The following is a 16,070-nucleotide window of genomic DNA, read 5'->3' on the forward strand; positions in this document are numbered from 1 at the left end:
TTCTACTTCTCAATGTTCCCCAGGAACTCAGCTACTGTGACCTGCAGGATTAGCGTTGAGCATATTAAACATTTTCTACTATATAAACTGTGTATTTCCAGAGGCTGATAAGGTTGCCTATCTAATGGGCCTGAACTCTGCCGACCTCTTGAAGGGCTTGTGCCACCCTAGGGTTAAGGTGGGGAATGAATATGTCACCAAAGGACAAAATGTCCAACAGGTCAGTTACATACATACTTGTTCTCAATATTTTAGCTTAGGATAATGATATTATACTAGTATTATTAATATTTGTATTGTATTTCTGTAACCTCACCTTGAATGTCTTCTAGGTATATTATGCCATCGGTGCTCTGGCCAAGTCAGTGTACGAGAAGATGTTCTTGTGGATGGTGGTGAAGATTAACACCACTTTGGAGACCAAGCAGCCAAGACAATACTTCATTGGGGTGCTGGACATTGCTGGGTTTGAGATCTTCGATGTAAGTAAACGCCTGAAATTTTAGAATAAAGGAAAATTCTATAAACCATATTAATTCCTATAATTTGAAGCTGTTGTTTCCACTTTTTTTCTCTGCAGTACATCTTTTATTTATTATGTTTGCTTATCTAGCACCAAAATATTCTGGAGCACTTTACAAACGTCATTATTGCTGTCTCCATTTGGGCTTTTACAATCTAAATTTCCTATCAGTATGATTTTGAAGCGTAGAAGGAAACTCGCATGAAAACTCCTTGCAGATGTTATCCTTGGTGGTATTAGAACCCAACACCCTAGGGCTATAAGACTACTGTGCTAACCATTGAGCCACCATGCTGCCCTTTATTTCCCAACTTTTAATATGTGATATGCTTAGGTCACTGAGAAAGGCATATCTGCCATGCGAGGCAATATACTAGACTTGGAGGCTAGGAGTATGAATTAAACGGGTATTAAATGTATACAGCAATATAAATGAAAAGGTTCTCTTGCACCACAGGGTATGCCATAAACAAATGATAGCTGTGGGTTACACCAGTGGGTCCAGAGTGGCCCATCATGTACCACTGTCAGAGGAAAGCTGTCTGCATGCACACATCTCTTTCTTCATTTGTATGGGGATTCCAAAAATTGCCGATCTAGACAATCCATTTCATTTAGTTAGTGAAATATATTGATTTCCATGATTTTACTATGGATATTATTTTTTATTATGTTATAATTTTTTATATGTTTCTCTCTAGTTTAACAGCTTTGAGCAGCTCTGCATTAACTTCACTAATGAGAAGCTACAGCAGTTCTTCAACCACCACATGTTCGTGCTGGAGCAGGAGGAGTACAAAAAGGAGGGGATAGAATGGGAGTTTATAGACTTTGGCATGGACCTGCAGGCCTGTATTGATCTCATAGAGAAGGTGAGAGCATTGTGACCATGGAGTCATATATTAGTCCTGTATCACACTGCGATATATAATGAGTGCCATTTTTAATTGTATTCTTTTACCAGAGGTCATTTATTTTATCTTTATTTTCTAATTATTGCTTTACTATTGCCTATAAATTAAGAGGTTCACTTTCCATTATATTTTTCACAGACCTCTATGTATTTTCTAGGAGACATGAAGTAATTATTACAGAGGAAACATCAATTAACTCAGTTCTTACATTCTTTGTTTTATGTGTTATTTATTGGGCTTTGTTTGGTGGTTCTCCACAGCCTATGGGTATCATGTCCATCCTTGAAGAGGAGTGCATGTTTCCCAAAGCCTCTGACATGACCTTCAAAGCAAAACTATATGATAATCACCTGGGCAAGTCCAACAACTTCCAGAAACCAAGGAACATCAAAGGGAAGCCTGAGGCTCACTTTGCTCTGGTCCACTATGCTGGTACTGTGGACTATAACATTATGGGCTGGCTGGAGAAGAACAAAGACCCATTGAATGAGACTGTGGTAGGGCTGTACCAGAAGTCATCCCTCAAGCTGCTGGCTCATCTCTTCGCCAACTATGCTAGTGCCGAATCAGGTACAGATGGAAAAAATGCTGTGCTATTGTATGATACTATTAAAGTTGTGCCTGCTTTTCTGTCAGCACATATACATAAATGCGTACCTACATGAAATACTAATGCAGTTTGAGGATGCACACAGCATATTACTTACTCAGAACAAATGGCATCATTACACATTGAAATCTTCATTCTAAGGCTACTTTCACACTAGCGTCGTTTGGAATACGTCGCAATGCGCCGCTGTGGCAAAAAAAGCATCCTGCAAACGTGCCCGCAGGTTTCGTTCTTTTGCCCATATACTTACATTAGCGGCGCATTGCGACGTATGTCCATACGTCGCAAGCGTCGCACACTGGAAGCGTCGGCCCGTCGGCACAAAAACACGTTACATGTAACTTTTTTTGTGCGTCGGGACCGCCATTTCCGACCGCGCATGCGTGGCCGGAACTCTGCCCCCTCCTCCTCGGACTTCACAATGGGCAGCGGAAGCGTTGTAAAACTGCTTCCGCTGCCCACATCGGGCATCATTTTCACAACGGGTGTCGGCACGTCGGGCCGACGCATAGCGATGGCCCCATGCCGACGCTAGTGTGAAAGTAGCCTAAGTAGATATTAAAAGGTCATTAAGTTATGCCATATCTGTAGGGACCCCAGTGATCCAGGGAACTGGCTCTGGAGCCCAAAAAACGGGCTCTGTAGAGTCAATTCATTAATCATCTATGGGACTGCTGGAAGAAGTCGAGTATAGCGCCTTTGGGTATACGCTATGCAATGACTCCCTCTAGAGAAAGAGTTGTTCAGAGAAGACCAACACTTTAGGAATTAGAGAATTTGTGATGAAATAGATTGATTGCATAGATTATAGCCAACCTATAACCATCAGCCTTCTCCATATTATGAGCTTGTATTAGCTTGTTACTGTGTGGTGCTGTGACAAACAATATTTTGAATTAACTATATATTTTATGGTTCCTGATGGAAACTCATTTCACCTCACGTTTCATCCGTTTATCGCCGGAACCTGATGTGTGAAAGTAGCCTAAGCTGTAGATATGGGGTTAATTTGCAGGTTAATTGGGCTCTGCCTGGTGCCTGGACTTTGACCCCCTGCTGCTGGGAGGAAATTAACTTTATTTGTTCTGGTGGCATTCAGGTTTCAGTTATAGGGGTGGCGTCGGTGCAGGTTCAGTCACTCTGTGTATAGAGAGCGGTGGCTGTAACCGCACACCTATCACTGACTGACAGCCCTAATGCTGAGCTGCTGTCAGTCAGTGCCGGCGTCACAGGTACAGCCACTACTCTGTATACGCAGAGCGGTAACTGAAACAACACCGGTGCCGCACCCGTGACTGAAAACCAAACGCTACCGGAAGTTAATTTCCTCCCGGCAGTGGGGATCTAAGCGATATAAATGGTCATATCTGTAGGTTAATAGCGTTTCTTCTCGTGACAGGTTCTCTTTAAAAACTACACATGTAATTCTAGCCTTAAATTTAGTAAATAATTTTCAATGTATAGTGCAGTTGGTAAATTACTGAAAGGGAATCTGTCACCAGTTTTTTGCTAGATAATCTTAGGGCAGCATTATGTTAGGACAGAGTCTCTAATTCAAGCTATGTGTCCCTTGCCGGTCTGTTTGTTGTCATTTTGATGCAATCACAGTTTTCTCTGCTCTACATCTAGCAGAGCTCAGAGCACTGATCCCTGTATAACCCCACCCACACCACTGATTGTCAGCTTTCCTTGTATACTGTAAATTGACAGAAAGTTGCTAATCAGTGATTGGGTGTGGTTACATTGCAGTTGACTAAGAGATGCCAGACAACTAGTCCTCTAGTGATAATCTCCTGTTGATAAAACACTAATTTTATTGAAACAGCAACACACAGCCCAGGAAGTGACACATTGTTAGAATCAGGCTATCAAGACCCTATATCATGCTGCTCTCAGATTACATTGCCAAATCTTGCTGACAGATTCCCTTTAAAGGGGTTTTACGAGATGTCTGTTTCTGATATTCAGGTTCATTCTCATTCATGTAAGTTTTTTTCTATTCTCCCTATACATAAAAATTAATAATGCTGTTTTTTTTATTTTTGAACATGCTTCTGTTTCAATGCATTGCTCAGAACAAGCTTCCAAGGGCAAAGGCAGTAAGAAGAAGGGTTCCTCATTCCAGACAGTGTCAGCTCTGCACCGGGTATGTGACTGCACACACACAACAAAATAAAAGCTAACGAGGTTGTCTTTGATGTTTAGTGACTTTGTCTTTGAAATTGGGTGATAAAAAACAATACTCATCTTACTGATCACATCTCTCATTCCAATGCTGCCTCCATCACGGTCTGCGTCCGACTGCAGCAGCGACCTGATAGAGCCAGTGACATTAAAGAGAAACCGGCGTTTTAACTTTTATTGCATAAATCAATAGAGCACATGAAAATAAGAAAATTTGTAACATATCTTATCAGGGAAATGTGATTGTTTTTTCTGCCAAGACTCATCATTAATTTTCAAAATTCCAATTTCTCTGGTAAAATCTGGGTTCAATGAATATAGATTTTTAAATGACCGAGGTAAGAGATGACAGTTGGTGCTGATAAGACTCTATGTAGAGAGGAGAAGGTAAGGGGGAGCTAGACTCCTACCATTTGTATAGAATCTTACCAATAGTTACTGCCATCCCCTATCTCAGTAATATAAAAATTTGTCTTCACTGAATATTTGAGAATGAATAATAATCGATCCAGAAGCAGATTTCTCTCATAAGATATATTACAAAGTTGCCTATTTTCATGCGTACTTTTCATTTATGAAAAAAAGTTTAAAGGACAGTTACTCTTTAAGTTATTAAACAATTGGGACTCATGACACTCATGACATAGAGCATATACTGCAGGTTATTGTGTTGTTGGATTCACATGTACAGATTGTTTTTTACCCTAGAAGCATGTTTATGATTTGGCCATAGAATAAGGTCACTAATAAAGATTAGTGGGGGTCCGATACCACCATTGATCATCTGATATCTGCTCAGGCTTGGACAGCAGTACATGGAGCAGAATAGCGTAACTCTGTAATTGTGTAGTGGCTGCTGCTACTGTAAGTGCTGCAGGTGATCTCCTGACCACTTGACTAGGGCATAAGTGCAGTACTCAGGAGTCGCCACTAAGCGTCGTACAGAGCTGCCTTGTTCTGCTCCATACACTGTGGTCATCTGGCCGCTTCTGAGACACGTATCAGCTGATCAATACTGGTGCTGGCTGTCATCAATCTGTCAGTCTCCTTTAAAGTGTCTCTCAATCTCTCCAGCTGGGCCCTAAAGAAAAGGGACAACCCAAATTCTGATACACCCCTTGCTTAGAGTGGTTGTCACCTCTATTCTCATGAACAGCTGTGAGGAGGGCTTGACCAGTAGATATTGTGCATGACATATCTTAACTAATAATCTTTTAATTATATATTCAGAATATATAGAGCCTGATTTTTATAAATTATTTTCAACTGCCTTTTTTTTTCTCTTTTTGCGTATATCGAGGATTATTGGTATGAGAATGAAGGAAATACGTGTCTGTTTTGCATGTATTTTTTATTTTTCTGATAGCAAAGGACCATTACAATACATTTTAAAACGTGTTTCCATTTCTGTAAAAATCATTTTTAGATATCAGACACATTGTGATTTTTTTCAGTGGGTAGGGCAAGTAACAGTGATTTGTATTGGCATCTTTTTCTTGTTTTTATTTAGTTATGTATTTATTTTTAATTTACATGCAAATTGCCTCTTCAAAGAGGAAGAGGACTAGAACTCTAGTGCCACCTACTGGAAGTAGCGAGCATAAAAGTCTATGTCAAGCCTTGCCCCCGTAACTTAGGATAAAAGCCAAACCAGAATCTCAGTTTGCAGTTGTGTTTCAGGGTGTTGCTAGAGGTGATGTCTCTCCTTGTGGAGAGTGGCAAGCCTGACGTGCCAGGGTAAGGAGACTTATAGGCCATGCAATGCTCATCAGGTAAAGTCAGTATGCAAATTGCCTCTTCAAAGAGGAAAGGTCTAGAACTCTAGTGCCACCTATTAGATTGGATTTCTAGTCCTCTTCCTCTTTGAACAGGCAATTTGTATTTTAATTTCCCAGAGAAGCAATAAATGCCTTTAAGTCTCCTTACCCTGGCATGTCACTTTCCACAAGAAGAGACGTTTCCATTTTTCATTTATTTTAGACATTGTCCTCCTCTATAAGGTTATAAAAGTATTTTGCTGGGCATTTTAACATTGAAATCTTTTTTTTTTTTCTATTTGCACTTCCCTGTAACTGGGACTGATAAATTAGCACCAATTACAGGTGAAACTCAGCTTCCTGCCTTCATAGAAGAGCTGATTGGGTTACCTGGAACCTAACAGCTCCTGTTTCCCCGCCACACTCAGCGATCACATGACTGATGGGCACCTCGTATTCTATGCAGTGACATTTGCCATGCTACACGGTGTCATTTTAGAACGTCACTGCAGAGTAGAACGCAGACCGCCCGGATACTTATAGTGTATGGGCAGTCCGGAAGTAGTTAATAAGTGCTACTTACCGCATATAAAATGAGTATATTGTTATTTTCAGCTGTAGATTCTAAATTCCACCGTGGGGTTGGCATTTACAACTAGAATACGGCTTCTTTGTTACCAAATTCCTGATCTTCTCTGTTCTTAATAACATGCACTATCCCACTGTTTGTTCATTCTGTGCTCCCTAGGAGAATCTGAACAAGCTGATGACCAATCTTCGCTCCACTCACCCTCATTTTGTTCGCTGTATTATTCCTAATGAATCCAAATCCCCAGGTAATTGGCTTAGAATAAGTTCATGTTATTTCACACAATCATCTCATTTAGCTTGTCCATGTTACAAAACAAGCAGTCATAAATCACATATAAAAGGAATTCGTATCAAAGGCATTACCTAGAAAGAGAACCCATTTTTATGTACCCTATTAGGAAATGTAGAGTTAATAGGGGAGAGAGCGGTTACGCGGAGCAGCTCTCAGTCTTATGGACCCGTGTTGCGCTGGATTACATACACAACTGAATCATCCTGATCGTCACCATGTAACGCTTGGATTCCCCTGTGGTGGCGCTGCATACCAACTGGACATTTATTAGCAGCTATTCCCATAGATAACAAATGATGACTGGTGGACCTAACATGAAGAAGCTGTGTGATCAGTTATTCGCCAACGGACCCTTCTGACTAGTTTACAAAACTGAGGAATGAAATGTAGAAATCTTTTACAAGTTTTGTAGTGTTAATGATTCTGCCGGTATTCTAAGAAAATCTATATTCTCATTGATCCTAGGTGTAATGGATAATCGTCTGGTGATGCACCAGCTCCGCTGTAACGGTGTACTGGAGGGCATCCGGATCTGCAGGAAAGGCTTCCCTAACCGCATCCTATATGGAGACTTTAGGCAAAGGTAGGAGGAGGACAATGTTGCACAATGACAAAATACATTTCTTACCACACCGGCTTTACATATTTTCTGTTTTCCAGATACCGAATCCTGAACCCTGCAGCTATTCCAGAAGGACAGTTTATAGACAGTAGGAAAGGCGCAGAGAAACTCCTTGCCTCACTCGAAATTGATCATACTCAGTACAAATTTGGGCATACCAAGGTAAACCAGGCTGTACAAGAGTCGAAAAATTTGACTACCTTTTTCCAAACAGCACCACCCTTGTTCACAGGTTTTGGGTGGTATTACAGCTAAGCCCCTATTCATTCTGATGGAGCTGAGCTGCAATACCAGAAACAGCCCATTGACAAGGGAGAGGCCATTTCCGGAATAAAATCAGTCATATTTTCCAGTCCTATATTTCCACTTTAAACAAGTCAGCATTCAAATTTGAAATAAATGTCAACAATTTTCCTAAAAAATTCTTATTTTTACAGGTCTTCTTCAAGGCTGGTTTGTTAGGTCAATTGGAAGAGATGCGAGATGAGCGACTTTCTCGAATCATTACCCGAATACAAGCTCAGTCCAGAGGTGTCCTCTCCAGAATAGAATTTAAGAAAATTGTGGAGCGCAGGTAAAACACCTAGGCAAACAAATGCACATAGGCAATTAGGAAATGTGCAATGTACTGACATTATTCTGCATAATACATCTCTAGACTGTGTGAAATCAGGTATGATATATATAATTACTAAAACATTAGATAAAGAAACTAATCACATTGTACAACTGGTGCATAAGCAGAGAATTCCATAAATGTAACCAACACCTTAGGCTAATTTCTATGCCAGAGGCTCAACTGCAGATTCCTTCATGCATGCTAGAAGAAAGCAGCACAGCAGGCACCAAAAATGAGGTCTGGCGGATGCCATTTACCATGTATGTGTCATGTGAAGGATCCAGCACTGCTGTCATATTTTTTTTTGCTTCTATCATGGAAAAGAAAAATGGAAATGCCATCTGGTTCTATACCAAGGAAGCTTTAGGGCTCATTAAAACATCAGTGTTTTTTCATTAGTGTTTGTATGCCAAAACAAGGAGTGGAACACGTAGAGAAAAACTGTAATTGAAAGATAGACACCTGTTCTGTGTTTTGGAGACATTCCTGGTTTGGGCATACAAATACTGATGACAAATCACTGATGTCTTAATGAGCCCTTATGTAGCAAATCACTAGATAAAGGGATTGCTCTAGCTTAGCTGCTCACCTCCTAGATCAGTGCTTCTCGCCTCAAGTCCTCAAGAGCCACCAACAGGTCATGTTTTCCTTAATATTGCCCAGGTGATGGAATGAATGCTTGAGCAGGTGATGAAATTATCACCTGAGCAATACTAAGGATATCCTGAAAACATGACCTGTTGGTGGCTCTTGAGGACTGGAGTCAGTGTCGGACTGGGGTGCCAAGTGCCCACCAGTAACATTGACTTTGGGGGCCCACTTTTGACCTGCATACAAATATTACGTTACCCTCGGTCACAAATTTAACTATATCTCTATATAATAATAAACTAGATAGTTTGGTTAATGAATGATGAGATGCTGCTTTTTTCTGTACAGAGTGAATCATGTGAATTATGCCAAGTAATGCCAATATAGTGGGGTTGGGGGCTCGTGTCTGCACAGGGGCCCACCGGGGGATTCGCCTGTTCCCCTATAAGCCAGTCCGAGCCTGACTGGAGTTGAGAAACATTGTCCTAGATATTATCTGGATAAATATACATTTTTCTAAAGCAGAATGCAGCCTGTACCTACCTGGAAACAATTGATATCCTGTACCCTGTACAATTCATGCTTTATTTATTTCCAGAGATGCCCTCTTGGTGATCCAGTGGAACATCAGAGCTTTCATGGGTGTCAAAAATTGGCCATGGATGAAGTTATACTTTAAGATAAAGCCTCTGCTCAAGAGTGCAGAGACAGAGAAAGAAATGCAGACTATGAAGGAAGAGTTCCTGAAGCTGAAAGAAGCCCTGGAAAAATCTGAGGCTCGACGCAAGGAGCTAGAGGAGAAAATGGTCTCTTTACTACAAGAGAAGAATGATTTGCAGCTTCAAGTTCAAGCTGTGAGTGTTAATCATTACTCTAAGGGACTTGAACAGCACTGATCAGGGTTTATGCTAAAATGCATTCAAATTATAAGCAAAATATTTTTAGATAGAATCTGCAGTACTGCAGCTAATGACTCGTTCATACTAAAGTATTATACATCTGTTAAAATCAGATCGGTAAGTTGCCTCTTCTGAGAGAAAGAGGACTAGTACTTTAGGTCCGTCTATTGGAAGTAGCAATCCTACAAGTCAATATCGACCCTTTAACGAGCCTTGCCATATGCTTTGCCAAAATCAGATAGAATATGGACCAATGTTATACAGTAGGGCAGTTCAGATGACAGTTCTGATGGAAAAATTCACAGCATGCACTAGTACGTTTTTGTATTTTGGGTGAGACTCGCATGGATGAGACTCACCTATTGAAATTTAAAAATGCACAAAAAAGGTAGATCCCATATGGATCATCCATATTGCATCCAATTTTTACACATACATTACATTTCTTAACATAGAACATTGTATTTGGTTTGTAAATTTTTTAAAATCTTGATTAAAAAAATGAATGCCGTATGGATGGAATGCCAATGAAATTCGTCATTCTTTTCTGGATTAAAATTAGATTATTTTACGTATGCTCATCTGAACCCGGCCTAAAACTAATGCACTGTGATACATTACCGTATATTGTGGTTATTGCAGGGCCTGAAGAGTGAGGCATGATACGTGTATCTCCTAAAGTTTCATGTCAGATTTTAAACTGCCACCACAACCCTTTAGAATAGTATTTCTGCAAACGTAATGTTTTTGATGTCCTATATACAGGTGCTTCTCCCAAAATTAGAATATCATGACAAAGGTACCGTAATTTATTTCAGTTCTGTTGTAAGCCATAATCATCAACATTAACAGAAATAAACACTTGATCACTCTGCTAGTAATGACTCTATATAGTATATGAGTTTCACTTTTTGTATTGAAGAACTGAAATAAATTCACTTTTTGATGATCTAATTTTGTGAGAAGCACTTGTAAATGAGCATATGGGTTAATAAAAAGTTACATAGTGCCAGTGTCACCTGAAAATTAATCAGGACTAGTTCGGTGGTAGGTCTACTACCCAGACTAGTCCGGTCTCAGGTGCTGAAATAATATCCCTTTGAGTGTGCGTTCTTGAGCATGAGCAAATGTATTTGCGGCCTGAGCCTCTGGCTACATTTCATTCAATGTGCAGTGCAATAAACTGTTTTTTTTACACGTGTACATTTGTGTAGGAAGCAAGAACATTATTTTAATGTAGAAAAATGTCTCTAAAGTGTTATGGGGTCAGTTTAACAACATTGTGGGGCCTGACCGGCACCCTTTAATCCCTACCCTATGCATACCATGCATAGGAGATACATTTAAGTTATAAGAATGGTTAAGAAAGTTAAAAGACATGCAAATATTGAATCATCTGAATTAAATGCAGGAGCAAGATAACTTGGCAGATGCCGAGGAGAGATGTGAGCAACTTATTAAAAACAAGATCCAACTGGAAGCTAAACTAAAAGAGCAAACTGAAAGGCTGGAAGATGAAGAGGAGATGAATGCAGAACTGACTGCTAAGAAGAGGAAGATGGAGGACGAGTGTTCTGAGCTCAAGAAGGATATTGATGACCTGGAGCTGACATTAGCCAAAGTAGAAAAGGAGAAACATGCCACAGAAAACAAGGTAAGACATAATTATTTAATACCTGAACCGCTAAATAAATCTTATGGACTATTACTTTTTAACTGTTTATTTAACAGGTTAAAAATCTAACAGAAGAAATGGCAGGGCTGGATGAGATCATTGCCAAGTTAACCAAGGAAAAAAAGGCTCTCCAAGAGGCCCATCAGCAAGCACTGGATGACCTTCAAGCGGAAGAAGATAAAGTCAACGTTTTGACTAAAGCTAAGGCAAAACTGGAGCAACAGGTTGATGATGTAAGTAACGTTTAGACTGAAAAATATATTAAAATGTAAATTTTAGAAAAATGTATTTTGATTTAAACCCCTTACTGACATCTGCTGTAAATATATCGCCCATATTGGGTGCAGGAGCATGGAGTGGGCTCAGGGGCTGAGCCTGCACCATACCTGACAGATGTTGGCTGTTATGATCCTTAGTGGTTGAGGATCACGAATTACTCCAGCTAAGTAACAAACATAGGACAAGCTCTAGGGAGGTGGCAAACTGGACTGACCGCAAATCTGAACCTATCCAAACACACTAGAAGTAGCCGGTGAACGTGCCTAAAAAATCCTAGACGTCTCGAGCCAGCCTGAGGAACTAACTACCCCTAGAAAGAAAGAAAGACCTCTCTTGCCTCCAGAGAAATAATCCCCAAAGATATAGAAGCCCCCAACAAATAATAACGGTGAGGTAAGAGGAAGGCACATACACAGGGGTGAAAACAGATTCAGCAAATGAGGCCCACTAATACTAGATAGCAGAAAATAGTAAGGGGTCTGTGCGGTCAGTAAAAAACCCTAACAAAATATCCACACTGAGATTTCAAGAACCCCTGCACCAACTAACGGTGTGGGGGGAGAAACTAAGTCCCCTAGAGCAACCAGCAAGCGAGGAGATCACATCTTAGCAAGCTGGACAAGAAACATGATGAATGCTGATAATCAAAAAATGAACGGACAAAAACTTAGCTTGTCTTGGAGAGGCTGGGAGCAAGGTAATCACAAGGAATCTGAAGAGCACTGAATACATTGATAGCAGGCAAGGAACTGAGTATCCAGGTGAGTTAAATAGGAAACGAACCAAGGATAACGAACCAGCTGATGCAGCCAACCTGCAGAAGACAACACTACACAGTACCGCTTGTGACCACTAGAGGGAGCCTAAAAATAGAGTTCACAACAGTTGGCTGTGTTACTCAGCATTTACTTTTAACAGTGATTGGAGCTGAGCTATGATAGCTATTAACCCCTTAAATACCATTGTCAATTTCAGAAAGCAGCATTTATGTAGTCCATCTACCCCCCACATTGCGATCACTGGGTGCTGATAGGGTTGCATGACAGCCAGGGCCTGCTGAAAGCCCCAGTATCTGTCATGATGGTACTTCTGTGAAGGCCAGCCTGTAGTTAGGTTTCATAGGAGGCCGTGATCTTCTCTATATACTGCAATACACTGGTATTGCAGTATATAGAACAAGTTATCAAATAATTACAGGTTCGCAGCCAGCAAAAAAAAGGTTTTCAAAACTAGAAAAAAAATGTTGACTCGCCTCACTTTTTTTTCCATTAAGAAGAAAGATATTAAAAAAATTAAAAATAAGCATATTTTGTATTCTCGCTCCTGTGAAAGTCTGATCTGTCAAAATGTTAAATGAATTAACGAGTAAGAAAAACAACATAAAACAAAAAACAATAATCCCACACTTCTGCAATAAAAACTGAACACTTAATATTTACCCTAAAATGGTATCAATAAAATGACAGTCTTCCACAAAAAAAAACAGCCTTCACAAAGCTCAATTAATGCAAAAATAAAAAAGCTGAGAGTATTAGAAAAAGGCAATGCAAACTAAATTATTATTTTTATTATTTTTTACAAATTCAGGAATTTTTTATCACCGTTAAAATAAAAAAAAAACTGTATAAGTTTGGTATTTTGGTAATGGTACTGACCTGAAAAATTATATTATCAGGTCATGTATATCACACAATGAATGTCGTAAAAGATAAACACAAAAAATAATGGAGGAATTGCATTTTTTTTTAATAATTTTATCAAACTGGGAGTTATACAGTGTACTAAAAAACAAAGTAATGTTAAATAAGTGCTGTCATACAAAACTGCTACTCGTCCTGCAAACAGAAAATAAGCCCTTTGATGGCTATGTAGATGAAAGATAAAAAAGTTATGGTTCTAGAAAGAAGGGGATGAAAAAGCAGAATTCTACAAATGAAAATTGGTTGCGGTGGCAAAGTTTTAATGCTTGCTTTGTAATCTGTACAGCTTGAAGGGTCTTTGGAGCAGGAAAAGAAAATTCGAATGGACCTAGAAAGAGTAAAAAGAAAGCTTGAAGGAGACTTCAAATTGTCACAGGAAAGTGTGATGGATCTTGAAAATGACAAACAACAGCTAGAAGAAAGGTTGAAGAAGTGAGTGATTAATTAGATAAATACATATAGCAATATAGCATGGAAATGTTCATAAACTCGGAAAGTTTTTTTGTTACGCTAATAAAAAAATGCTTTCTACTCATATTAGGAAAGACTTTGAAATGAGCCAGCTCAATACAAGAATTGAAGATGAACAGAATATAGGTGCTCAGCTCCAAAAAAAGATGAAGGAACTTCAGGTATCTTTAAAATTAACTTAAAGGGTATGTTTGGTGAAAGTTATTGTCTATCCATATGATAAGTGAAAAATGATTGATCCGTGGAGGTCCGAACACTGTGACCCGCAGTGATCGCACAACCCGCTGTTAGAAAGGAGCAGCAGTGCCATGGTCGACCTGCACATAATCGATTCCTTATGGGGCTGCCAAATGTTGCGTTCTGCTTTTTTTGGCAGCTTCATATAGAATGAATAGAATGGTGTTTGGACATTCAACATGCTGCTCCGTTTTGTAACAGGGATAAAAAAAATCCCATCAAGGTTAAAAATTCCCTATTCTGTTAACGGTGCTGGCCTCAGTGGTTGGATACCCGGCAATGAGGAAGACAACCTAATGGGACAACCTTTTTAAGTTGTACATAATCTAGGCCACACTAAAAACTAATAAAATAATGAATCTCTATTTAAACCCCTTTAACTAGGCCCGTATTGAGGAGCTGGAGGAGGAACTGGAAGCAGAGAGAACAGCAAGGGCTAAGGTAGAGAAGCTTCGTTCTGACCTGTCCAGAGAGTTGGAGGAAATCAGTGAACGTCTAGAAGAAGCCGGAGGAGCCACCTCAGTGCAACTTGAACTTAACAAGAAGCGGGAGGCAGAGTTCCTGAAGCTCAGGAGGGATCTAGAGGAATCCACTTTGCAATCAGAGGCCACCACTGCTACACTAAGAAAGAAGCATGCGGACTCTGTGGCTGAACTCAGTGAGCAGATTGACAACCTGCAAAGGGTTAAGCAGAAACTGGAAAAGGAGAAGAGTGAGCTCAAACTTGAGCTCGATGATGTAGCATCCAACATGGAACAAATGGTGAAAGGCAAGGTGAGAGAAGAATTTTATCAATGCCCTCCCCTATTATGTTTGTTTAGAGAAATGCTATGCTGATGCACATAAGTACAAATATTGGCATCTAGAGAGGTCAGTACGTGACAAATAAAGAATTAACTATTTATGACACTGTCATGCAGGTTTCTGGATGCAACGCACAGAGGCTCGAGGCAGAAACAGTCAGGGATGATAATAGTTCTATTTATATACAGTGATTTAAAGCAACGCTAAACAATTAAAGTTAGTAACCAGGCAGATCAGCATTCAAACACAGATAACAATAAGGAAGTCTTTCTCTATCTGACGTCAATGTTCTGTTCACACCGGTGGTGCACCCAATCGTGGGATCCACCATGTAAGTTCTCTCTCTACAAATCTGGCCCTACCAGGGGTTACTGAGTTTTCCCACTAGGCCACAAGTTTCTCTCTGACGTAGTATATCAAAGCCCGTTGAGCCTCCCATGCACCAACCGGCCCACTCAAAACCTGAGACCCTAATCATAGCCAACCCCAATACCGTAAAGCAGGGGTGGGGAACCTCATGCCCCAGGGCCATTTACGGTCCTTGATGACCCTTTATCAGGCACCGGAGCAGATTCTCAGGGACCGCATTCTTGGGCAGGGAGGCGGATTTTGATTACAACTAGCTCATTAATTTCTTCTTGCTCTGTTAGCACACATATGCAGTGTTCACTACTGAACACTGAAGGGCATGCAATGAAAGATTATGTCCTGACACCAGTGCCACACTCAGGATGTACTTTGTGGGGGGAGTTTGTACAGCCCCGAAGGAAGATATAAATATCCAAATGGCCCTTGGCAGAAAAAAGATTCCTCACCCCTGCCGTAGAGGATAGCTGCAAGTGGTGACCCTGCTCGCTTGTACTATTCCTCCGCAGTAGCTGTTGTGTCCCACCTGTTGCAGTATCCTTTCGAGTCTTTTCCACTTGACCTTCAATGGAAGTCTCTTAGGATTGGACCACGGTGGACCAGACCTTGGCTCTTGATTGGCGATGTCTGGTCTCTTGAGCTTTACTGGTGTGAGGCACGGATTCTGGTCCTATTTAGCACAGGTGGAACTCTGAGTCCTCCTGTGCGGAATCCAGGCCTTGTCAGGCCATGGCCAATGCCTTAATGTTGCAAACTTTCCACTGAGGCCTATTACACTGGCCTCAGTGACAATCCCGGAGTGCGTCTGCTCCACTCTTTCCTCTGACGCTAGATCTGCCTGCAGTCGGGTGCGCATTGCTTTTATATCAAGCAAGTCCTTCCTATGGGTCACCTGATAAGGTCCAGCACACGAAGTTGTTCCCCCTGAAAATCTTC

At 40.5% G+C, this 16,070-nt stretch overlaps 1 protein-coding gene and 1 long non-coding RNA gene across 5 annotated transcripts in view; one reads left to right on the forward strand and one right to left on the reverse strand.

Annotated features, from left to right (window-relative positions):
- Positions 1-16,070, forward strand: part of LOC143817762 (myosin-7) — a 45,670-nt gene that overhangs the window by 19,492 nt on the left and 10,108 nt on the right. Inside the window, exons 12-26 of the mRNA XM_077299245.1 lie at positions 102-220; positions 333-482; positions 1,225-1,395; positions 1,698-2,007; positions 4,123-4,193; positions 6,737-6,824; positions 7,337-7,454; positions 7,532-7,655; positions 7,931-8,067; positions 9,302-9,557; positions 11,014-11,256; positions 11,334-11,510; positions 13,543-13,688; positions 13,798-13,888; positions 14,349-14,738. Coding sequence (XP_077155360.1) covers positions 102-220; positions 333-482; positions 1,225-1,395; positions 1,698-2,007; positions 4,123-4,193; positions 6,737-6,824; positions 7,337-7,454; positions 7,532-7,655; positions 7,931-8,067; positions 9,302-9,557; positions 11,014-11,256; positions 11,334-11,510; positions 13,543-13,688; positions 13,798-13,888; positions 14,349-14,738 — 2,591 coding nt within the window. The remainder of the gene's footprint in view (positions 1-101; positions 221-332; positions 483-1,224; positions 1,396-1,697; positions 2,008-4,122; positions 4,194-6,736; positions 6,825-7,336; positions 7,455-7,531; positions 7,656-7,930; positions 8,068-9,301; positions 9,558-11,013; positions 11,257-11,333; positions 11,511-13,542; positions 13,689-13,797; positions 13,889-14,348; positions 14,739-16,070) is intronic.
- LOC143817780 (uncharacterized) overlaps positions 1-16,070 on the reverse strand; it is a 130,486-nt gene that overhangs the window by 15,862 nt on the left and 98,554 nt on the right. For all 4 annotated transcript variants that reach the window (XR_013224186.1, XR_013224187.1, XR_013224185.1 and 1 more), the window contains one exon: positions 317-494. This is a non-coding gene — a long non-coding RNA (uncharacterized LOC143817780). The remainder of the gene's footprint in view (positions 1-316; positions 495-16,070) is intronic.

This window comes from Ranitomeya variabilis, chromosome 1, assembly GCF_051348905.1.
Source record: "Ranitomeya variabilis isolate aRanVar5 chromosome 1, aRanVar5.hap1, whole genome shotgun sequence".
Classification (NCBI taxonomy): Eukaryota; Metazoa; Chordata; class Amphibia; order Anura; family Dendrobatidae; genus Ranitomeya; species Ranitomeya variabilis.